At 36.8% G+C, this 24,510-nt stretch overlaps 2 protein-coding genes across 4 annotated transcripts in view; one reads left to right on the plus strand and one right to left on the minus strand.

The window, feature by feature from the left end:
• Nucleotides 1–190: 190 nt before the first annotated feature.
• Nucleotides 191–14,898, plus strand: ptpn9b (protein tyrosine phosphatase non-receptor type 9b). Of its 3 annotated transcripts, none has more exons than XM_082164420.1 (14): nucleotides 219–288; nucleotides 988–1,117; nucleotides 2,222–2,365; nucleotides 2,484–2,573; nucleotides 4,013–4,137; nucleotides 4,228–4,333; nucleotides 7,776–7,886; nucleotides 8,017–8,870; nucleotides 8,995–9,091; nucleotides 9,963–10,032; nucleotides 10,113–10,191; nucleotides 11,089–11,239; nucleotides 12,233–12,440; nucleotides 12,522–14,898. In XM_082164420.1, the coding sequence occupies exons 2-14, from the start codon at nucleotides 1,061–1,063 to the stop codon at nucleotides 12,743–12,745; spliced, it is 2,316 nt and encodes a 771-aa protein (XP_082020546.1). In that variant the 5' UTR covers nucleotides 219–288; nucleotides 988–1,060; the 3' UTR covers nucleotides 12,746–14,898. The 3 variants fall into 3 exon arrangements, with proteins under 3 accessions (XP_082020547.1, XP_082020546.1, XP_082020548.1); XM_082164422.1 differs by having other exon boundaries at nucleotides 230–288; nucleotides 988–1,056; XM_082164421.1 differs by lacking the exon at nucleotides 988–1,117 and having other exon boundaries at nucleotides 191–288.
• A 2,577-nt stretch (nucleotides 14,899–17,475) lies between these two features.
• ptprdb (protein tyrosine phosphatase receptor type Db) overlaps nucleotides 17,476–24,510 on the minus strand; it is an 83,863-nt gene continuing 76,828 nt past the window's right edge. Inside the window, exons 36-38 of the mRNA XM_082164415.1 lie at nucleotides 22,827–22,981; nucleotides 22,408–22,543; nucleotides 17,476–20,359 (exon numbers count right to left, since the gene is read on the minus strand). Of these exons, the coding sequence (XP_082020541.1) occupies nucleotides 20,291–20,359; nucleotides 22,408–22,543; nucleotides 22,827–22,981 (360 nt within the window). The 3' untranslated portion in view covers nucleotides 17,476–20,290. The remainder of the gene's footprint in view (nucleotides 20,360–22,407; nucleotides 22,544–22,826; nucleotides 22,982–24,510) is intronic.

Raw genomic sequence — 24,510 nt, forward strand, 5'->3', positions numbered from 1 at the left:
AAGTTGATAACTGTTGTACAAATAGATTGCCACAGATTTAGAACATCTATCTTGAAAAATAAACTGCTCCCAGTCTATTCTCCTCGTGCCTACTTAATTAATTTTTATAAATATCTTGTGTGCTAACTTTCAAGCATGGTTTCACCACATTACTGCGCATGCGCGTCCATCCTGATGCACGCTTGACAGGCATCAGCGGCGCGTTCCCGTCAGCAGAGAGGGCGCGCCCGTAGACGTTGCTGCTCAGGCTTCAAGATGGCGGAAGCCCTGACAACTCAAGAGGAGGTGGTAAGATACCTAAATATTTTCACTACTCCTTCGTCGATTCCGTGGCGTTTCACGCTGAGCCGCCACAAGCTCCGTTTTAGCATGTACTATGGTGATATGTCAGATAATACAGTTTGTGGTTTATTTATTAACGCGAATCGCGGCCCTGTAACGTTAGCTATTTTTTTAAGGTGGCTGAGGTTAATGCTAGCCGTGTTAGCGAGCTAGCGACGCTTAACAGAATATTGAGCGCTTTATTAAATATTTACTGACAGGCATGATTGTAGATTTTTGGAGAGCTGGTTTATTGTAAAACGCCCCTTACATATGTTGGACTGAACACCATCTGTCTAGCAGCAAGTAACATTAGTGACATACAACGTAAATGTGACTCGCGTTATTTAGTCTGTTTAGTCTTATTCCAATATGACTGCATTAAATAAAAGCTGTTATAGCACACTTCTGCATCGCTGTCCTGTCATATGTGTGGATATATGAATGCCCATGTCGCTGTCGGTAAATATCAGTGAACCGGGTGTGTGTGATGTGCTCCAGTGCTGGGAAATGTAAGACAGGTAACGTTAACCTGTCTCACCACCGTGTGAACACTCGTATATAGTGCTGGAGCCTGGAGGTGCCATTTGTTCTGACTCGTTGAGGAAACGGTGTAATTATGAGTATAGCATAACGTCTGTCAACACGATCCGTCTCTCTTTACAGATGTCAGATCATCCTCCTGCTTCTTCACATGCATTTGATTGAGTAGTATCATCTTTGGGCACTGCAGAAGTAAATGTTTTTTTTTTGTTTTTTTTTCATTGGCAAAACTGGTTCATTTTTGGAAAATCAGGTAATGTGAGGTAGATGGACTGGGACGTTATTAGTGCATTAAGTAGTGGCATTTAATGTCTGGTAATATGGATAACGAGGGTGGGATGTACAGTAATGTTATTTTAACCTAGTAAATATACTACCTTTCTTATAAAGTTTGGGGTCAGTAAGATGTGGGTTTTTTAAAAGTCTCATGCTCACTAAGGCTGCATTTATTTGATCAAACACATACAGTAAGAAAAACAATAATCTAAAATATTACAATGTAAAATAACTCTTTTCTGTTTTAATGTAATTTATTCTTGCGATGGCAAAGCTGAATTTTCAGCATCATTACTCCAGTATTCAGTGTCACATGATCCTTCAAAAGTCCTTTTATGCTTCTGTCATTTATTCATTTATTTGGTGCTCAAGAAACATTTCTTATAGCAACATTTTTGTGGAAACAAAGACTATTTGTATTCAGGATATTTTGATTAATGATCCAAAGAACATAATTTAGGCCTATTTGTAATGTCTATTGTGTCCATCCATGCTGAATATAAGTAGGCTATTAATTTCTTTGAAAAAGTTTTTACTGACCGTCACCCTAATTTTTTGAATTTACACTGAAATGATTACATAAAGATTGTCCAAATTAACTATAACTATCTAAAAACAGATGCATTATTCATTGACAAGGCAGTTGTTAAATTTTGAGTTTGTTGGTTTGACATGGGAGAGTTAATATTTTTGTAATAATACCTGGAGAAAAGCCATCCGTTAGCTTTCCTATTCATCTTAGTGTATTTTGCCAGAATAAACAGTGACTTTTGAATGGCAGTCACTGAAAAGAATGCTGTTTGCACAGCCAGATGGTGTCATGCTAATCAGCCAAACTTGGCCGAGCAGCACGTCTATTGGCCATTACGATAATCTCAGAATGCCAAATATCAACTGATTTATCAACAAGGTTTATGTATTTTTATCCTTAGGAATAGCGGTCAGACAAAATTAACACTATATAGGAAAAAATGTATTATAATGGATATACAAAAATAAAAAAATAGATGCTGTGAATGGGATGTGTAACTGTCATTAACATGTCTTTTTTAGATGAAATTTGTGTTTGTGTGTGCGCCAGGCGGTGGAGGAGTTTCTGGCTGAGCTGAGATGTCGGGAACAGTCTCAGAATGCAGATCTTGTCAGTCAGATGACAGCGGTTAAGTTCCTTATGGCAAGAAAGTTTGATGTTTCCAGAGCCATTGACCTCTTCCAAGCTTACAAGGTACAGTAACCTTACATAAAAGGGGTGTGTGTGTGTGTGTGTGTGGTTGCTCATATGATAACATCCAATATACTGAGTGAGAGAGTCCATTTACATTCTATCTCGTGTGTGTCTGCAGAACACCAGAATAAAGGAAGGCATCTACAATATTAACCCAAACGAGGAGCCTTTAAGGAGCGAGTTACTCAGTGGGAAATTCACAGTTCTGGTGAGTGTGATTTCAGATGAATGTAATGTGTGAACATTACTAATGAACAGATCAGCTTTTGGGATGCTGTTACCAGTTTGCTGTTGCTTCTCTACTGAACAGATTGGAGATGGCATGATTTATAAACTCAAGTCATCGTTGTTTTTGTGGTCAGATCAGCTCTCGTAGTCAGATGTTAAAAACTATTTAAAACTATTTCAGATTTTGGACATTTTCAGTCATCTGAGCAAATAGTACATTACTTTCATTTACAGGAATGTAAAGAACTTTCTAATACATTTTACAAAAATGCTGTGGGTACACTACTGTTTAAAGTTTGGGGTCATTAAGCATTTTTTTAAATATATATAAATGTGTACTTTTATTATATCGGCATGGACACATTAAATTGATCAAAAGTAAATACTTTTAAAATGTTACAAACAATTTGTATCTCAAATAAATGCTGTTCATTTGCACTTTCTATTCATCAAAGAATCCTGAAAAAATGTATCATTGGTTTCCACAAAATATTAAGCAGCGCAATGTTTCCAACATTGATAACAGTAAGAAATGTTTCTTAAGCACAACATCTTCAGCATATTAGAATGATTTCTGAAGGATCATGAGACACTGAAGACTGAGTAATAAGCTGAAAATAAGTAATAAATTACATTTTAAAATACATTAAAATAGCAAACAGTCATTTTAAATTGTAATAATATTTCACAATATTGCAGTTTTTACTGTATTTAAATTTTTTACTGTAAATGCAGCCTTGGTGAAGAGACTTTTTTCAAAAACATAAAAATTCCCAAACTTTTAAATGGTGGTGTAAATCTGCATTTACTTTGTGAAAGACTGAAGAAGAAACTTAGTAAGAAACCCAAACTTTGGCCAACTGCTACGACAAGAAGAATTTGGACACAATAATTTTTAAACACTTTCAGATTATGCGAAAGAAAAACTGCGCAAGTCGCAATCATTCATATTTACTGTTCCTGTAAATGAAGCAGAAAATAAAGGCCACCATCATTGCTAAAGTGACGGCAAAGGAAATTTAATCTCTGATATCACACCATCACACTCAGAGCAGTTCCATGATCTTTGTTTAGTCTGGTCGTTACTGTTTGTTTCAGCCATTTTTCATTCAGGATCATGCTGTATACAGAGTTTGCGCAAGTGTTTGTGTAGGCAGGTCTGATGTATTCATCACATCTTAAACAGTTTTCAGAGCACTGAGCATGCAAGAGAACTGTTCCAACGATACAAGGAATAATCAGTTTTAATGCGACTTTTACTACTTTAAACTGGTTGGCTACATTGACTGGTTTCACATGCACTTGCTGGTAATGTGTGTATGTATTAGTTACAAGTATGTTGTGTATGCATTAATTGCAAGTATGTTGTGTACCGGTATGTAAGTTGTATATGCATTAATTTGGCTTCTTTGTGTATAGCCCGGCCGTGACGCGAAAGGTGCAGCTTTGGCACTTTTTACAGCACGTCTCCATCGGCCAGACCTCACTACCCATAAGGCTGTTCTTCAAGCCATTATATATCAGCTGGACAAGGCCATTGAGAGGTAAAATAGACCACATCCATAAATCTGATCAAATTTAATGTGGTTAACTGCTCTGCATCTTCATCTGAAACATCTTTCTCTCCCCCTTAGTGTTCAGACACAGAGAGATGGGCTCATTTTCATCTATGATATGACTAACTCTACATATGCCAACTTTGACTATGAGCTTTGCGTCAAGATTTTGAATCTGCTTAAAGTAAGTGTTGTTATGCTGTCAAGACCATCTGTCTGTTTCACAGTGTGTACATCAGTAGAACTCAGTGGGGTTTGGATTTGCTCTTTTGAGATCTATTAAGCTTTTCATGTGTCATCTGTATTTAGTGTTATTAGGGCTGCCGTGATAACAGCATTACTGTAATACAAGCAGCCGCCGCAACCACGTTGTTCACATTCTTTATTTATTTGAAATAAGGCTCTGCCATTCTTGTTTTACACTTCATGCATGTGTACTGAATGTTAAATAAGTTAATGATAACAGAGTGAAGAATGTCTTTTTTCCGGCCAACTGGTACTTTTTTACTTAATTAAGACTCAGTGTACAATTGTGATTTGTACAGAGGATCCGTAGATTTGTACTAAAGCCTAAACAGACCGAGAGTGAGTGAGAGACTGGGCAGGTGCGATTACCTGCGTCTGCTCTTCTTCAGGTCAAGGCATGTATTTGTGAAAGAAAAGAAAGTTTGCCATGTCTGAAGAGGAAAGCAAAATCTTTGTCGTAGCATCCTGTCAACGTTTAAGGATATTTCCCATGAATGGCATCAGCGCTGGTCTATGCATTGAATCAATGCCATGGGTCTCTATGAAGTGAAGCGTCACCCCGGTGACACATTGCTGGTCGGTTGAGCCTTGTAAAGTGGTCCTCAAAGTTAAAATTATTTCAACATCTCGTTTCATTACTGAATGAATCAGCGTTTTTGAACGTATTAGTTGAATGAAAGGTTTAATGACTCACTCAAAGACCGTCCCTGGCCGCCACATAGTGCCGTAATAATGTAACCTGCACTGACTGACAGCCTGTCTAGAAAACGCAGAGACTAGCAATGCTGATCCTGGTGAAATATCAGCAATCTTAGAAATCTTCTCATCCAATAACCCAACAAGCTATTTGTCTGGTTTCAATTCTGTTATTTTGGACCCTTATTTTGACATTCTGTTCTGTTTCCTTTAGTTCCTGTTTCCCCGCTCTGTTTAGTTTTGGTTTCATTGGTTACTGATTATGTCTTCGTATGTTTCTATAGTTACGTATAAGAGTTACGTATACTCTTAACTACGTTATAGTTACGTATTCAGTTGTCCTTAGTCAGTTCTCGTTTATGCATTGTGTGTTTTGCATTATTGTCCTGCATGTTCATTCAGAGTGTTTGGATTATTAATAAAGCCTGTTTTGTTTTTGAATCTCCTTCATCTTGGTGCCTGCTGACCACACTGTAACACTTATTTATATAGCAACAAAACAAAACAAAAATATATATATAAAAAATTGATAATATTGCATATCGCGATATTGAGCAACTCAAAATACAAGAAGGGCTGGTGATATATTGCAATTTTACAATATATCATACAACTGCATTTTACATATCGCTATGATTTTATTTACTTCCTTGAAAATTGTTGGTTTTCCTGCAACTGGCAAGGCTTTGTAATAGTGTCTTGAGTTCGGTTGCAAAAGCTACTGAATATGTTAGTGAACAAAAGGTTGATAATATTGCTGTTTGCTATGTTACTTTTGTTCATATGTAACATTCAAAAGTTTGGGGTCACAAGTTTTTGAAAGAAGTCTCTTGTACTCACCAAGGCTGCCATTATTTAAACAAAAATACAGTAAACAGTAATATTTAGAAATATTTTGTACAACTTAAGTAATTGATTTCATTTTTTATATATTTTAAAATGTAATATTTCTCTGATGGAAAATATCAGAAATATGCTGATTTGCTGCTCAAGAAACTTTTATTATTATAAATGTTAAAAACAGTTGTGCCGCTTTTGTGACGTTTTTGTGGAAACCGTGATTTTTCTTTTTTTTTCTCAGGATTTTTGATGAATTTATTTGAAATAAAAATCTTTAGTAATAATGTAAAGGTCTTTTCTGTCACTTCTGACTAATTTAATGCTTCTTTGCTGGATAAAAGTTTAGATTCCTTTCAGAATCAAACAAAAACATTCTGACCTTCATTTGAATGATTGTCAGAAAAATGAAAGTTTTTTTCATTTCAGTAAATGAAAATTATTAAGCATTTTTAGTACTTCTTGTGCTCATTTAACTAAATTTCCAGTTTTTTAATTCTTGCATTTTGAATCTTCTACTTGGAAACAGTGGTTTGTTTGGTTCTTCTGGTTGAAAAAAGTGGCAATGGAGGAAATAATGACCAGATCTTGAGAAATTTCCTGAAAAATGTGATTGTTCAAGTCGTTGAGTACTGCTATTTAGGGAGACTGTTGACCTTAGAAGGATTATTCTGAGAGTGCAACATGAGACAAAGTCTCTTTGCTTTGTCCAGAAATGGTGAAAAGTATGTAGACATTCCATTTTAATTAACCCAGAACAGGTGCAAAAAAATCAAGCATGCAGTCGCACGGCCTCCATAGACAAACATTTTAGTAGAAAGAGACAAGCCTTTTTTGTTCAAGCATTACAATGCCCCTATGCACATAGCAAGATCCATTAATAGATTATTTAATGAGTTTTGTGTGAAAGAACTTGACTGGCCTGCACAAAACCTGGATCTGAACTTCACTGAACACCTTTGGGATGAATTGGAACGCAGACTGCAATCCAGAACCCATCACTCATCTTAACTGCCTGGCCTCGCTGATGCTGTATTCTCTGAATGGGAACAAGTCCCCAACATAATGCCTTCCCAGAATAGTGGAAGCTGCAGCAAAGAGAGGATGAACCGCTTATTAATGCAGATGGTTTAGCAAGCACATGAGTTTGTTGGCATACGCTATATGTCTACACACTTTAAGGCATATAGTGTATTCAAAGATAATCCACCAGTGAGAAAGTTGAGTCAGTACGTTTTTTTGTTGTTGTTTTTAATACGGTTTAAAACTTTATTCAGCAAGGACACATTAAATGAATCAAAAGTGACAGTAAATACATTTATATTTTTATAAAATAGTTGTATTTCAAATTAATAAACTTTCTATTCAAAGTATCCTGGAAATTCTTTCCACAAAAATATCAAGCAACACAACTGTTTTCCACACAGATATTTCCTGAGCAGCAAATCAGCATATTAAAGTGATATCTGAAGGGTCATGTGAGATTAGAAAATTAAAGGCCGTTCACACCAAGGATAACTATCATCGTTGGGTGAATGGGCCTTAATGGCTGATACAAATTCAGCTTTGCCATCACAGGAATAAATCAACCAGAAAAGTTATCTAAATTGTAATAATTTTTCACACAATCTAATTTTTTACTGTATATTTGATCAAATAAATATAGCCTTCATGAGCATAAGAGACTTATTTTAAAAACATTTAAAAGTCTTACTGACTTCAAACTTTTGAACCATTGTGTATGTTCCTGTTTTTTTTAGATGGTTTGTTTAATGGGTGGGTCTGTGAATGGAAATACCACATTCCTTTGTGTATTGTGCTTACTGTCTGTCTTTTTTGTAATTTAGGGGGCTTTCCCTGCTCGTCTGAAATGCGTCTTCATTGTGTCGTCTCCGCTGTGGTTCCGAGCACCGTTTGCGGTACTCCGTCTGTTTGTGAGAGAGAAACTGAGAGAGAGGGTATGTCTAGAGCTCTGAATGACTGAATATACAAACATTAAACTTTTTGAAACTCTTGGAAGGTTTCAATCATTTGAATGTGATTGCTTATTTATTTTCATGTGAATTTCTTTTTTCTCTACCTCTGCAGGTGTGCACTGTAAGAGCCCACGAACTGGTTAATCACATCCCGGTCAACTCCCTTCCAGAACATTTGGGTGGCTCTTCACAGTATAGTCACATTGCCTGGATCCAGTCCTGTGTCAACTCCAGCCCCAATCACCCCAATAACTCTTCCTACGTCACTGCAGACTGCTTGGGCAGCCTGCTCCGCTCCTACTCCATGGAGCATGGGCAGAACACCTCAGCTGACCCCTTAACTGCCAATACTTCAGGGGCCACCCTCCTGGGGGACGGACTGAACTCGAACTGCACCTTACTAGATGACGGCAATGCCAACCTGCAGAACCACAGGGCTGCAGGGCACGCGCATTGGAATGGCTCTGTGCTGCCAGGTTCCGGGGGCATTTTGGGGTCCAACGCCAATGCCGTCAATGGCCGTGGCCGTCAGCCGCCCCCACAGTCAGAGACGCCACCAGACACGCCCCTACATCACAAACACACAGCTGGTGCTATATTATCAGGAGGAGGGACTATGGGTGTGGAAGGAGCATGTTTAGACGACAGTAGGCAGGATGGCAACGGTGCTGAGGACAGCCAACAGGAAATGGAGTTTCTGGAAGAGGAAGTGGATGGAGATGGCGTTCCACCCCTCCCACTGAAATCAAGGCCGCCACCCCTCCATCACAGCCCCACTCCAGATATGAGCTGGTTTCCGGGAACGACGACGGAAGCGGCTGCGTTGTCGGTGCACGTTGCTGAGCCGGGCGGAATGAGCCTGCAGGATCTGGTGCAGCACGTGAAACGCAAAAAGAAGAAGGGCATTTATCAGGAGTACGAGGAGATCCGCAAGGAACCTCCTGCTGGAACCTTTGACTACTCTAAGTAAGTGACATTTGCATTTGGTTGTTTGACATATGATAAACTTCTTTGTCTGTAAATGTATTTGACGATACATTTACAGACCAAGAAGTGTTTGCTTGTATAAATATGATATTTATTCTGACAGGAAAGCCTCTAACCAGATAAAGAATCGCTACAGTGACGTCCTTTGCCTTGACCAATCACGCGTTCGACTCTGTCCGCTCAATGATGAGGACGACGAGGTCAGAGTAATGCCCATTTCCCCTTATGATGATCTTCATGGTTGTCATTGTTCATTGCAGTCATATTATAGTATTATTATTAGTATTATATTATAGCTTCTTTCTTTTTTAAATTTTAATCTTAGTAAATTTATGTGTGTAATGTTAGGGATGCACTGAAACCGAAAATTCTGAAAGCACTTGGCCGAAACCCGAAACCGAGAAGGACTTTAAAATAATGATTAATTTCTTACTTTAAATTAATCTATTTTGTATAATTGTATTAATATTAGACTTTTTAATTAAATTCAATAAATATATTGAATCTGAATTTAAAAAATACAAGCCAATAAAATAAAAATTACCATACTTTTATTTAAAGTAACACACCAAAATGCTTCGACTCACCTGCTCGGCAGGGCTGTGTGATTTGGGGAAAATATCGAATTATGATTTTTCTGACCGATATTGCGATTTGATTAGCAATTTAATTTTGTAAAGTCAAGTTTCAGCTCAATATTCTCAGTAGTGTGCAGCACACACTTTAAATCAAAGGAGTACAACATGCCTTTCATTTTAGACCCCTCCACTACCTTGTAGTCTAGCAGATGCAGTGTGCCCACTATTAAAACAACTGCAAATAACACTTATTGTCATACAGAGCTGCATAAGTGCAGTTATTCAATAACCACAGTCATATGCTGGGGCATATATTTTCGGCCTTTTTCCTCTTTCGGCCAAAAACCTTACATTTTCGGCGAGCAAAATTTCGGTGCATCCCTTCTAATGTTAATGTATTTTCTGCTTTATATCAATTACTGAAAACAATTTTTAAAAGTACTAGCTACCGATAATAACACATTACATTTGATTATTATTTTATTTTATATAGACGTCTGACTACATCAACGCTAGTTTCATGGACGGTTACAAGAGGAGTAATGCTTACATAGCTACTCAGGGTAAGACTTTTGTTTTTCACAACTAAAAATTGTTTTGTGAAGTACACATACAGTAAATGTAACATTTTGGCTTGTTTCAGGGCCTTTGCCAAAAACGTTTGGAGACTTTTGGCGAATGGTGTGGGAGCAAATGGTTTTAATCATTGTTATGACTACAAGGTTAGTTTCCTTCTATAAAAAGTTATATTGCTTTTTCTTTAAGATTTTTTTTTAATGATGCTTTAACAGGATTTTGGACACAATAATAAAGGGCTGCAGCCTGCAAGTGACAAATACAATACTGTTCAAAAGTTTGGGGTCAGTAAGATTTTTGCAAAAGATTTCTATTTCAAATAAATGCTGTTCTTTTGAACTTAGTATTCATCATAGAATCCCTCAAAGCATCATGATTTTTACAAAAATATTAAGCAGTACAGTTGTTTTCAACATTGGTAGTAATAAGAAATGTTTCTTGAGCACCAATCAGCATATTAGAATGATTACTGAAGGATCATGTGACTGAAAATTTAAGTAATGGCTGCTGAAAATAAACTACCTTTTAAAATATTAAAATAGAAAACAGTTTAATAATATTCACAATATTACTGTTTTGCTCTATTTTTGATTAAATAAATGCAGCCATGGTTCTTTCGAACCAACATTATAACATTTTACTGACCCAAAACTTTTAAACGGTAGTGTACTGGTTTGTCAAATACTTCAATAAAAAAAAAAAGCTTTGTTGTTTTTTAATTTAATCGAACACATTCCAAATTAGCTCTAGAAAGAAATTTGACAGACAAAATTATTGCGCTCCCTTCCTTTATGCTGTCCATTTTCTTTGACATGCAATTACAATTGTGGTAGAATTATATTGTTGCAGCCCTATGATAGTTATTTACATGTTATGCTGTTGAATGACAGAAATAGTCATTTAAACAATATGAATTGATCATAGAATGTTTGTCCTTTTATTCAGTTTATTTATCTTTTGTCTTCGTCATATTATTATAAGGATTAATGTCTGGTAAAGAAGACCAGTATAATTCTTGACAATCTTATCTTTGTCCATCTCAGAGTCGTAGAGCGAGGCCGAGTGAAATGCGGACAGTACTGGCCATTAGAGGCTGGCCGCACTGAGGATTATGGGTACTTTTTGGTGAGAAATGTCCATATTGAGATGTTTCAGGACTTTAAGCTATCACACTTGGAGCTCTTCAACACTCAGGTCAGTCCCTCAGTCTCTGTTTTTATCTTTTGTTGCCTATATATTTTTTTACTGTTTTTATTACGGCTGGGCATTGACAAATGTCACGATTTGATTTCTGTTCATAAGCTTGTGATTTGATTCCGTTCATTTTTCTCTCTTAGCTGGTACATTTGTATACAATTGCATATAATGCATTTTTTATAATAATAACTTAATATTAATATAGTGTAATAATAGGAATATTATTATTAAAAATATAATAATTAGTATAATAATGAGTACAAATATGAATATGTAATAGTGTATGTTTTTTTGAAAAATGTTCCTCTCCTCTCTAGAGTAAATTTTCTTGCTAATTGTAATGAATGGCTTTCCTGAGGTAAATGTAATGTTACGAGACATTCTTCTCAAGCTGTTTTATTAACGTCTGTCCCTGGTTGAAACACACTGATTGAGCGATTACTCAAGACATGATGCATTTCAGTAAGTTGTACTGTAACTTTCAATATACTTTCGGATGTTCGTTCATGTTTATTTAGTGCTGTAACTAGTAGTAAAGAGGAAGAGATGATCGGTTCACGTGCCACTTCAACTGAGGCTATAGCGATTTGTCATATGAAAGAGCGCCAAAACCACATTTATTGTTTGAATTTAGTTGTAAAATTGAAAGAATTGAGACTGCTGTCTTGTCTGCCGGTGCGTCCTCTTTGCTCTGCAATGTATTCTGGCGTGTGGCATGAGATCAGGGTTGTTGTTGTTGTTGTTGTTTTTGTAGGTATGTACAATTTTCCCTTACTCTACTGGTTTGGCTTTGTTTGTACTCTGTGTCTATAGCTGAGTGCTATAGCGCCCCACTGGTCGAGACGCGTTTCAATTGAACCAACCCTGCCAAGAGTGAACACACCCTTAGATCACACACTTATTGTGTAGTTACAAGGGATATGTTGAGGCCTTTTATATGTATGTTAATGTCTATAATAATGTAAATGACAGTATAAGCTTCTCTTTCAGACAGGAGAATGTAGGGAAGTGTCTCAGTATCTCTACATGAGCTGGCCAGATTTTGGTGTTCCGAAGTCAGCGTCAGCCATGTTGGATTTCCGGGCACACGTGAAACAGAGACAAGAGTCCTCATTACGAACACTGTATCCTGATTGGACGGGCCCCCCAGGAGGCCCCCCAGTGCTGGTGCACTGCAGTGCAGGCATCGGCAGAACAGGTGAGTCTACATTCTTTTCCATCTAATTTCTTAACTGCACTATAGCGTGTCTTACAAGCCTTCTTTATTCTTCTCCCTCAGGCACGTTTTGTACTTTAGACATTTGTCTCTCCCGTCTGGAGGACATCGGGACAGTGGACATTAAGCAGACGGTGCGTCGCATGCGGACGCAGCGTGCCTTCAGCATCCAAACCTGGGACCAGTACTACTTCTGCTACAAAGCAGTGATCGAGTACGCCCAACAGAGCGGCCTGCTGCAGCCCGTGGAGTGGTCCGACACAGAGCTGGAGACCGACAGCGAGTGAATCAGAAAAAACAGAACTCGCAGGAGAGGGCGCAAGAGGCACAGAAGGAAAAGAAGTGGTCTTTTCCCCTCTCCGGGCTACAGGTAGACTCCACTGCCACCTCTTTTCTTCCGAGGAAGATGCGGAGATAAAGAAACGAGGAGCGGAGGATGCTTTTATCCTGCCACTTTTCAAGCCCTTCTTTTTACTCTGATCTGGACGAGATCAGAGACTGTGGCTTGGCGTACGAGTTGTAGCATTTTTTTATACATCTAAATATAAATACTGACTTGCACATGTGGAATGACAAACTTGAAAAATCCAGTTTATCGTATTACCTGCTCTTTTTTGCTCAAAGTGTTGTCGAAATTCAATATCACTCAACTTGGGGTTAAATTCACACTTTTTATCAAAGTGTAAGAACATAAAACTTGAATATTCTTTTTTTTTTTTTTTGTCACATTTAAATAGCAATTTATTTGTGTCTGAACAGGTTCCAACAGTTTTCTCTCCTTTTTTTGGTTTATATTATTTGTGTACTTCACCGTTAAACTAATCTTCAAGCCAAAGGTATGGTGTCGAATGCTTGGATGTATCCGTAAAGATCGTTGTGACTTAAACCCTTGTATATCTTGTAGCATACATTTATATATTGTGCATAACAACCTTTGAAAAGCCTTGTTTTAATATAATACTCTTAACTTTCTTCAGAATTATGTGTATCTATATACACATCTATATATATATATATATATATATATAAAGAATATATGTATAAGTATATGTTGGGTTAAAACAAAAGGAAAAGAGGAGGAGGAACACAACTACCGGTATGTTATATATGGTGTATCTTGGTGACTGTTCTGGAGGTCCTGCAGTTTTAATTTTTTTAACTTACCGTAGTCCATGATTATCCAGCCTTAATGCAGGGCATCTATCGTTCACAGAGCGTCTCAACTGTTAGATTCTCTCTGAATTCTGGCCCTTAACCTTCAATCACTGCCTTGCTCCCTCTAATGTATGAACTTTGACTCAGCTGTTTTTTAGTTTTTTTTTCCTACCTAAAAAAACTAAACAAAAAACTATGAGCCCCAAGTTGAAGTATCCTGAGCCGCACGGACACTAATTCTGTTACCACGATTATCTAAAGTGTTCCGTTCTGATGTGAAGTGTTGGAGTCATTTGTTACGAGTGAGCTGGGGGTGTGGTGTGTGGAGTCCTGGGGTCAAAAAGCCTCAGTTTTTGTGCCTTCAAGTTTTCCGTAGCGCAATGTGTAGTTTCAGGCAACGAGTAGAACAACTGGTCTCACATGCATATAGGGAATTTATTTTAATCTCAGGGGTGTACTTGGTGTTTTCCTGCTCTCAAAAACGTCATTTGCCTCTCTGGTAATTATTTCCACAAAAAAAAAAGAAATGAAAAAAAACAAAAAAACTAAGTATACAAATTTTATTTTGAATTTTATACAGCATCATGTATTATATTCTGTTTTTATTTATGCCTTTGTAGAACTTCAGCAGTATTGAAATTTGAATGTTGGTACGAAAAAATGAACAGTCATACTATTTTAAACATAAGCTAAAGAAATCAAACCGTAAAACAAAAGACTGATCAGGTTTTTTTAAAATTTTTTTTTTTTTAGTTGTTTTAAGTTCCGTGTGGAATCGTGTTACTCTGCATTTTGTTTTGGGAGAAAAAAAACTCAGTTATTTTTCAAGATGCCTGTAGCAGAACCTTTTTCATACTCTGTGAAACTGTTAAAGGGCCAAGACTGAAACGGACATGTGACCCATCAGCACGCCTGCCACTAACAGTTTTTAACTATTTGCCAATCAAGACAGAAAGAGGTTTTAAATGTAAGAAAACCAAAAAGAAGAAAAAGAAAAAAAGAAGAAAAAAACAGGATATGAACTTGAATGTTATGATTAGATAAAAACCACGTTGTCTTTGGGAGAACTTTGGAATGCATTCTCCTTGAATATCAATGCTTGTATGATGACACATGGTAGTGAATGTGTGAAACGTCCCTCTCATCTAATGTTTACTTGTTGACTGACTGTCCAATGCAGGTGTGCAGAACATGCTTGACTGTTTTATACAGCTGATTCCTGCTTGAATGAGACTAAGTGGAAGAAACACTTGGCTCTGATTTATTAAAGCAGTCGGGAATGCAATGTGTGTCTTTCTTCTTTTGGTGCCCAAAGTTCTTGTAATTGAGTAATGTCCCTTTTTACCCGACGTCTGCAGTAGTGTCGTAGTAAACGTGAATATTATTCTGAAAATGAGCGTGTGTTTGTGTGTTAAATGTTGATGAGGATTGAAACTTGAAACAGTGACTGAGCTAAACAGCATATTGCTTTGACTTACTTTGGATATGATTGATTGCTGGTGATTTGCTTGTGTGCATTTGCTTGTGTGCTTGCTTGCTTTTAAACCAACAGAAAGCTGCATAGGAATTATAATATGGATTTGTACTTTTTCATAACAGAAGGTGGATGTTATTCTCAGCTTCTGTATAGCCTGGAATTAGATATAAATATAAAAAGCTTACCAGCACTCTGTACATTGTTCCCACTATTGATTTAAACTAAAATTAGCTACCTTGTTTATACAAAATATTGAAAAATGATTGGGTGACTGCTATAATGCTGATAGTATATTATACAGTTTAAAAGCAAAGGAGATATACACAATGTTAACATGTTTACACAATATTTAATCATAATGTACTCATACATTAAAACTAATACCAATACATTGTGAAGACTGTAGGTAAACTGTTGAACTGACGCTAGGGGGCGCTAACAGCTGTTAATCCATAGACAGTAAGAGAAAGGAAGTAAAGTACTCTCCCTGCACTGCTCCAATTTTGATGCCTTTTGAGTGCAGTACGACAAGAGGCTTGTTCAAATAAAGTAATTACAATCTCCTCAGTCCTCCGAAAATCCCGAAAAAAAGTCCGTTGGTGCTTCAGTGACTACTTCGCTCAGAGAACCTGCCAATCACAGCTGTCAATCATGACGTTACACCACCGTTTTTATAGGATCACGTAACTAAAAACAAACTTATTTTAAAAAGACACTTGAACTTACATCAGTGTGATAAAAACGACAGCAAATGACAGAAACCACCTTTGGAAAAAAGATATTTGAAGTGTAATTTAATTGTTTAGTTGGTCTCACGTCCCGTTGAATAAGACGGGGTTTATGACCTATACTAGGACCAGTCACTGGGGGGCGATCGAGATGATTTGGCGTCACTTTTCAGAGGGGCCCAATACAATTCACTTTTCACATCCAAGGGGGGCCCAATACTATAAAAATATATATATTTTTTTCATTATTAGCATTATTGCACTCCAATGCTAAAACTCTGTATGACAATTACTTTATAAATTAATACAATGTATTGTTGCTGTCGGGCAGAAGCTTGTATCTCCATATTTCACTGTTACTACAGGTGGAAATTAGCAATTGTTGCTATAACCTGGCCCAAGACATATTCTCTTGTTTAACAAGTTTAATGTTTATTTGTGCATTGTCCCTGTTTCAAATATTTCATAATTACTTTTGGTCAGCCTGTACGTTTGTCTGTGGGTTTTGCAAATATTTAACCAATGAAAGGTATTGAAAAGAGCTTGACTACCTCATAACTCCATTGGCTCCTCAAAACTCTCGGTCAAACAAACCTCTTAATTCCCGCCTCTATCGTGACTGAAGTGTAAGCAGTTAGGACCGTCTCGGCTTGTTTGCAAGGGTAAATAAAGAAACTGGTTATTTAAATAATTACAGCGTTTTCTTTACTCAAAAAACACTATAAAGGCTAATGTTTTATGTATTTGAGGAACGGAGAAGAGAGTCTTGGTCTAGCATTCGTCTTAAGGGTGTAAGGATACCCTCATGTCACGAATCGATACATATCACGATACTGTATATTATTGCGATACTCCAAGACATGTGGTAAAAGGTTAACAAAAAATTTACTGTTGATTAAAATGCTAAATTTTATATTAGATTGTGTGTGTAAATGAATAGGCTTGCACTTGTAACCCAATGCACAAGACAATCGAGACACCAGAATAAAAATATCCATGATTCTGAAGCTGAAAATACTGAATTATTTTAGACGAAATATGCTTACACGGACTAGATAGGCCTATATTTAAAATAATGTAGGGCACTTTTTACTGGTAACATAAAACATTTGGCATTATCAGGACCCACAAATATTCCCCCATTGCATGTTTATACATGATATATTATTTTAGTAGCCTACTGACACTAAAACCCTGTAAACTTGATTTTTTTCACGCACAGTAATTTTCATTTTGGGTGAACTATAGGCTACACAATACATATTGTCACTATCCACGATACATATTATATTTTTGTATTGCGATATATTGTGACATGATATATTGTTACACCCCAAGTCATCATAGATTCCGTGTGTAACACTAGCCTGGCTCCGCCCTCCAACGTACTTCCGCTCAATTGGTGGACCAGGCCATAGATGTATCTATGGGACCAGGCTAGCACTTCATCTTTTATAAAATTAGATTTTGGCCTAAATGACAGAAAAAGTGAGCGCCGACATAGCTAAAGTAAACTTTATAACCTGTAAGTTGATGAAACCGAAATTTATTTTGCCTATGTCACGGCCATGTCACTGGTCAATATAACCAATCACTTATTGTGAAGAATGGAAAGCCCCACAAACCATTACCAAGAGGAAATAATGACTCACTGGACTATTCTTACCATTTTATTTGTAACAAATAAAACTTTTCCAGTACAATTGTATTCTCACACAGCTGTCCTTACAACATAAAGTAGGAAAATTAAAAAAGAAAACGTCCTCTGAAATATTTACATTTACTACAAAATCAGAGGTAAAAGATTTCCCTTTTGTGTTTCACATTACTTGATGGGTGAAATTGTAAAACCACTCACAACATTTGACAATATGAAAATTGTGATACAATGCATATTTGGTCAGATTACATGATATAGATTGTGCTAGTTTATTTTTCACATGAAACAATGTCATGAATTCATCAAAATCAGATGGTGCCTTCGTATTGTACAAATGGGGACGGTCATGCACTGGAAAATAGATGAATTTATTTCTTTTTTGATATTAGCAGATAATGTCCCATTACACAAATGCTAATTTATATCCTCTTGAAAAAATAAGCATAGCTAGTTTCAACAAAAGTTGAAATTTGAAAAACCCTGAAACTTGGTTGTGATATTAATATGTTGTAATGTGTAATAATAAGGAGAAGGTAGATCTGCAAGATAGATTTTCAAATAAAAAAAACTCAACTCTGGTTTTTAAAAAAAGTACTCAAAGACAAAGATGTTGCAAATAAAGAAAAAATGTCCTTACACTGAAAGTAAAATGAGCTGAAGTTCGCAGTGACCAGACTTCCTTGGGAATTACTGAATGATGGAAGGAAAATCACTCATTTTATACCACCCTGTCATCTTAAGTATTCAACAATAACATTATGCGCATGTTTTCTTAAGCTTTGTAACCAAAACTTATTTTTCTCTTAACATGCACACACTGTGAGCAACACTGTGAAATTAATCTCATTCAATACAAATAACATTCTGTGTTGAAGAAATAGTAAGGGTTAGTGCATAGAACAAGAGTGCAGTCATTTCCAAAACCATAACCAGACTGTCATGGGCCATGATACTCATATAGACACGTCAGGGTCATTTTTATGTGTTGTAATACAGGTTGTAGTTCTAATTTGTCATGCATTGATGTTTTATGAATCAAATTTTAGACATCAAACTTACAGTGAACACTTTTCAATTTAATTTAGTTTGAAGCAACTAGCTCTGGCTTTGAAATCTCCCTTTTGAATGCGTCATATCGTCTTTTTGTTGATGCTGACACACCAACATCACTGATGCTTTCAAACATATGTGAAGATGATGACACCTCACAACGCTGATAAACAAGAAAGCAGACGTGAACCGTTAGAAATTAAAGTTTCCTGCAGCGGTATGGACTGAAACTGCGAAAAACTTTACTGAATTAGAATTATAATTTCAAATACAAATCATTTATAATGTAATAGCTATTATATATGTAATGGAATATGCAGTTCTCTTGGCCCAATATAGATGCAATAAACGTGTGCCCGCTCAAAAATGGACACATATTGGCTTTCAATAATATAATTGTCTAGTCTTCTTGGCAGTACTTCACTTGAATGAATAAACCGCACTGGTACTTAAAATTGGTCTGTGTGTGAAATATATATTAAAATTCGCTCAGGTGGATATAACTGTATTTGATTCTGTTTTATTACGCATTGTATATATATATTGTTTTATATGTATTTTTTTAAAAAGATAAATCAGGTTCATATCCATAAATATTAAACATATAACCATTTTAAACATGTGACTATGATAAGGCACTACCAGTGTCAAATGATCCATTATGTTATTGTTTTGAACACATCAGCTCATGTTTAGAGAGTTTAGCTTCGACATTTTAACTTTCAAACCTGATTGAAAGCATCTAAATAGTTGTTTTGGTAACAGTTTAGTGAAAAAAAAAGAAAAAAAAATCTTAAAATTTTACCGCAATCAGTACTTTTCTTAACGTATGTGCATTGACAAGAACCTCACTCACATAGTATAAATATCACTCAATACATTGACAGTTTATATATATATATATATATATATGTATATATGTATATGTATATATATATATATATATGTATGTATATGTATTGCTAATATGCATAATAACACATTTGTTTTATACTTTATATCATATAGGATTAATGAGACAATATAATTACAGTGAGAATATCTCTAATACTTGAGTGGTTTAAAACTTGAAGGTGCCGTCACGTTCAATATTGCACAGTTTTTGAGACAAATCTCCATTTTCAGCTTGTTATTTTTCCTTGTCTTAAATCTGTGATAGATATGTACGTATATCTATGTGTGTGTGCTACAGATAAACGAACAGGATACTGGCGTAAGCACCAATACTTAGGGTTCTTTTGAATTTCATTTTGTATGCATCACTTAAACAAGTGAGTTGGTGGATCCACTATACAACCGGTGACAAAAAAAACAGTGGAAACTCTAAACCCCGGACTGCATCCCCTTACTGTTTTTTTTGTTGTTGTTGTTAAACAAATTATGACACATAAGAAGTACCATCTAATTGTTTGATTGTTGTCGTCTCCCACAATTTCAGAGTCTCATTGGCCTGTTGAATTGGTCCAGACGGCACATGGTTGGCTTCAGGAGATTTCATTGGATCTGTTGGCCTGTTAGCTGTAATGCCAAATCTGTACTCAACCCCAAATATGACTTGACAACTTTCAGCTATATGATTGCAGCTACAATGTGTTGTGACAATTCTGTATCTCAGCTGCCCTCCCTGACTGGCTGTTAAATTGTGTGCTGTCTGGAGAAATCAAACAGACTCTGGAGCTGTGGGCAACACAAAGAGGCAGTCAGATTGATCAGACGCAGGTCTCGGTGTGTGATGATGTGGCCCTTGGTCCAGGGGAAGGTTTTAGGTTGCATAGTGATCAAAACTGCCCAGGTATTCCAGCGCTGCACGGTAGCAGAACTGGTACTGCTCCTGTGGAGGGCACACACACACACACACACACACACACACACACACCATTTGATCCGAATCTCAGAGCTGATCTGTACACTACTGAAATTGGTGTACGCCTCAGGGTAAAAGTAAAATTGAAAGTAATATAAACTTGTATATTTTTTGTGAAAAATGCAATTTTGAGATATGAAGTCATAATTATGAATGATAAAGTCACAATTGACCCTTCACTAAGCCACGCCCCGAAAACCGCCACAGGCCAATCTTGGCTTAGCAACCGTAACCAGGCGTAGGAGGTCTGGCAAGCTTTCGAGCGAGGGAAACATGCCGAAGCGTTGTGCGTATGGATTGTGCAAATCCGGTGGTGGAATTCTTTCCTTTCTCGAAACCTAAAACCCAAGGGGAGAAATGCCGGGCGTGGATCAAGCAGTGTGATTAAAGGCAAGACGGAGGCTCACTGACATATTTTAAAATATATTTCAGCATTTTGTTAATCGACGGCCTTCCCCTGAGTACCCCAATCCTATCGCGGCTCTCCCAGTGTTAGTTCTAAGAAGGGAACATCAGCGAGCTTGCCGGAGATCTCCAGGGAAAAGGTTGGTATGCAGACTTAATCAGTTCATTAACAGTAGACACTTATGTGACCCACGACGTGTGAGCAGTAGCCTGGCGCTAAAAAATATAAGAGGGAGAATGTTTTCATTGCAAAGTGGTCAGGCTTATGTCTTGTGTTTATTCCACAAGATTTATGGATAAGCTGTTTGATTTATAATTATTCGATTATTTTCAAATTTCACTTACCCTGCTGTGCATGATTATACCTGTTCCTCAATTTGTGTTTCCCATTTGAATGGTCAGGGTATGAGGCGGCTGCTGCTTGCGCTGGGACATATAGGCTTTAGCTTCAATTTTGATGAAATTATTCTGTAATCGGTTGCATATTATGTCGTGGATATATCCCTCGAATGAATACTGCAATCCCTTTTGTCTTGCTCTCTCAGATATTTTACCTGTTCGCCAAAAATGACTAATCTCATTGGGAATGTCTGACACCGGTGCATACATACTGTAATAGACGTGCCAGGCGCGAAAGCTTGTCAGGCGTAGTAACAGTAACTAAGGAGGGCGGGGCTTAGCGAAGGGTCAATTGTAAGAAATAATCAATTACGTCATATGAAGTCACAATGAGAAATAAAGTCATAATTATAAGAAATAATGTTGTAATTATTATATATAAAAATCAGTTACTAGAAAGTCACAGTAGAGGGAAATAAAGTCATAATAACGAGTGATAAAGTTACAATTGTAAGAAATAGTTAATTAAGTCACAATGTGAAATTAAGTCATAATTATAAAAAACATTGTTTTTATTAGACAAAGTCACAATTGTAAGAAATAGAATTATGAGCTTTAAAGTCACAATAACACAAAATATCTCATAATTGGTTTTATTTCTTACAATTGTGACTGTCTACACAATTACATGAATAACGATAGTCACAAACAATTGCAAGAAATAAAGTAAATTATGAGATATAAAGTCACAATGACAAGTAATAAAGCACAATTGTGAAAAATAAAGTCACAATTGTAAGAATTTAAGTCAACTATTAAATAAATTAGGAGATTATGAGAAATAGCAGATAAAAAGTCACAACAATGAAAAATAAAGTAAATTGTAAGAAAGTTGTATTTATGGTACATTAAGTCAAAATTATGAGAAAAGTCATGTGTGAGATATAAAGTCACAATAAAATAAAAAGTAAGAAATAAAATAAATGATGGCATATAGTCACAATAGTAGAAAAAAAAACACCTGACATGTCATCGCTTGAGCCAATGTTTCAAAATAGAGCAAATAGAGCTTTTATAGAGAATCAACAAACAACTGCATGTTAAGCTATGATAGGAAAAAGTACTTTAACATCAACAGAATTTTTCAGCGGCTTTAAAAGTGATTAACTCTTACTAGTCTAAAGAAATGATGGATCTACGAGTAGTTCCATGGAATTATGGGTCGAAAGACATCAGTACTGCGTGGTGTGGGTTGCAGTATGCAAACTTACCTCTGTCTGCACCATGGCTGGTCTCTGAGTACGCAACATTTTGACAGTCTGGAAGATGTCGACCACTCCCTCATAACGCATCCTCTCCAATACTATACTCAGAGTGATAAATACACCTGTCCTGCCAACGCCAGCACTGCACACGCACATCCCAGAAAATGTGAGAATTAATTTTATTTCACAGCTCTTTGTAAGACTTTTGCGGTTAAATATTATTGTACAATGTTGACCTGAACTGTAAGCACATAATGAAGTAATTTGACTAAAATCTACTGTATATATGTAATTTCCTTTTTTTTTTATTCAGTAGGTAACCTTGCAAAAAGATAAAAAAGCCGAAATAACCCCTGAAGACAGACTACTACACTGAACACATGATAGAAATACATCCTAAATTCTTTAGCACTTATTTTCCTCACCTGCAATGTACTGAGATCGGCCCATCCTGACCGAACTGCTCTTTTGTTTTGTGCACTTGACCGATGAAATCAATGAAGCCTTCGCCAGATTTTGGCACACCCTGCTCTGGCCAATCCGTGAACTGAAACTGCCGGACCGTTCTGGATTGACCGTCCTAGAAGAGAGACACACCAGTGAGAGACAGACAGCAGCAGCGTTTCAACCTGGGTTCTGTGTGGAGAAGTTATATAAAACATGGAATCATATTACATTTTCATGACATTTCTAACTAATAAATAATTTGCCAGCTGACTTTTAAGCATTAGCCTATATATTGTAGTAATGTTGGTTAATGTTCCAAATTAAAGTTTCATAAAGTGTAATCGAAAAAAACTAGCTTTTTTATGCTGGGAGCTGTTAGTCTGTTAAAGTTGGAAATCCCAATGCTAATGATTTATGCAGACCAATCAATGTGACTGAATTATTCAAAAGAACCAACTCACACCATGTGTGTATGTATATATATATATATATATATATATATATATATATATATATATATATATATATATATATATATATACACACACAGTGGGGAGAACAAGTATTTGATACACTGCCAATTTTGCAGGTTTTCCCACTTACAAAGCATGCAGAAGTCTGTAATTTTTATCATAGGTACTCTTCAACTGTGAGTGACGGAATCTAAAACAAAAATCCAGAAAATCACATTGCATGATTTTTAAGTAATTCATTTGCATTTTATTGCATGACATAAGTATTTGATACATCAGAAAAGCAGAACTTAATACTTGGTATAGAAACGTTTGTTTGCAATTACAGAGATCATACGTTTCCTGTAGTTCTTGACCAGGTTTGCACACACTACAGCAGGGATTTTGGCAAGATCTCGCGATACATGGCCCCATCCATCCTCCCCTCAATACGGTGCAGTCGTCCTGTCCCCTTGGCAGAAAAGCATCCCCAAAGAATGATGTTTCCACCCCCATGCTTCACGGTTGGGATGGTGTTCTTGGGGTTGTACTCATCCTTCTTCTTCCTCCAAACACGGCGAGTGGAGTTTAGACCAAAAAGCTCTATTTTTGTCTCATCAGACCACATGACCTTCTCCCATTCCTCCTCTGGATCATCCAGATGGTCATTGGCAAACTTCATACGGGCCTGGACATGCGCTGGCTTGAGCAGGGGGACCTTGCGTGCGATGCAGGATTTTAATCCATGACGGCGTAGTGTGTTACTAATGGTTTTCTTTGAGACTGTGATGATCCCTCACCTTCCTCATAATCATTGATGCCCCACGAGGTGAGATCTTGCATGGTGCCCCAGACCGAGGGAGATTGACCGTCATCTTGAACTTCTTCCATTAGTTCTAATAATTGCGCCAACAGTTGTTGCCTTCTCACCAAGCTGATGCCTATTGTCCTGTAGCCCATCCCAGCCTTGTGCAGGTCTACAATTTTATCCCTGATGTCCTTACACAGCTCTCTGGTCTTGGCCATTGTAGAGAGGTTGGAGTCTGTTTGACTGAGTGTGTGGACAGGTCTTTTATACAGGTAACAAGTTCAAACAGGTGCAGTTAATACAGGTAATGAGTGGAGAACAGGAGGGCTTCTTAAAGGAACACTCCACCGTTTTTTGAAATAGGGCTTATTCACCTTCTTTCCTACATTTAGATAGGTGGGC

This window comes from Leuciscus leuciscus, assembly GCF_965113295.1.
Source record: "Leuciscus leuciscus genome assembly, chromosome: 3".
Taxonomy (NCBI): Eukaryota; Metazoa; Chordata; class Actinopteri; order Cypriniformes; family Leuciscidae; genus Leuciscus; species Leuciscus leuciscus.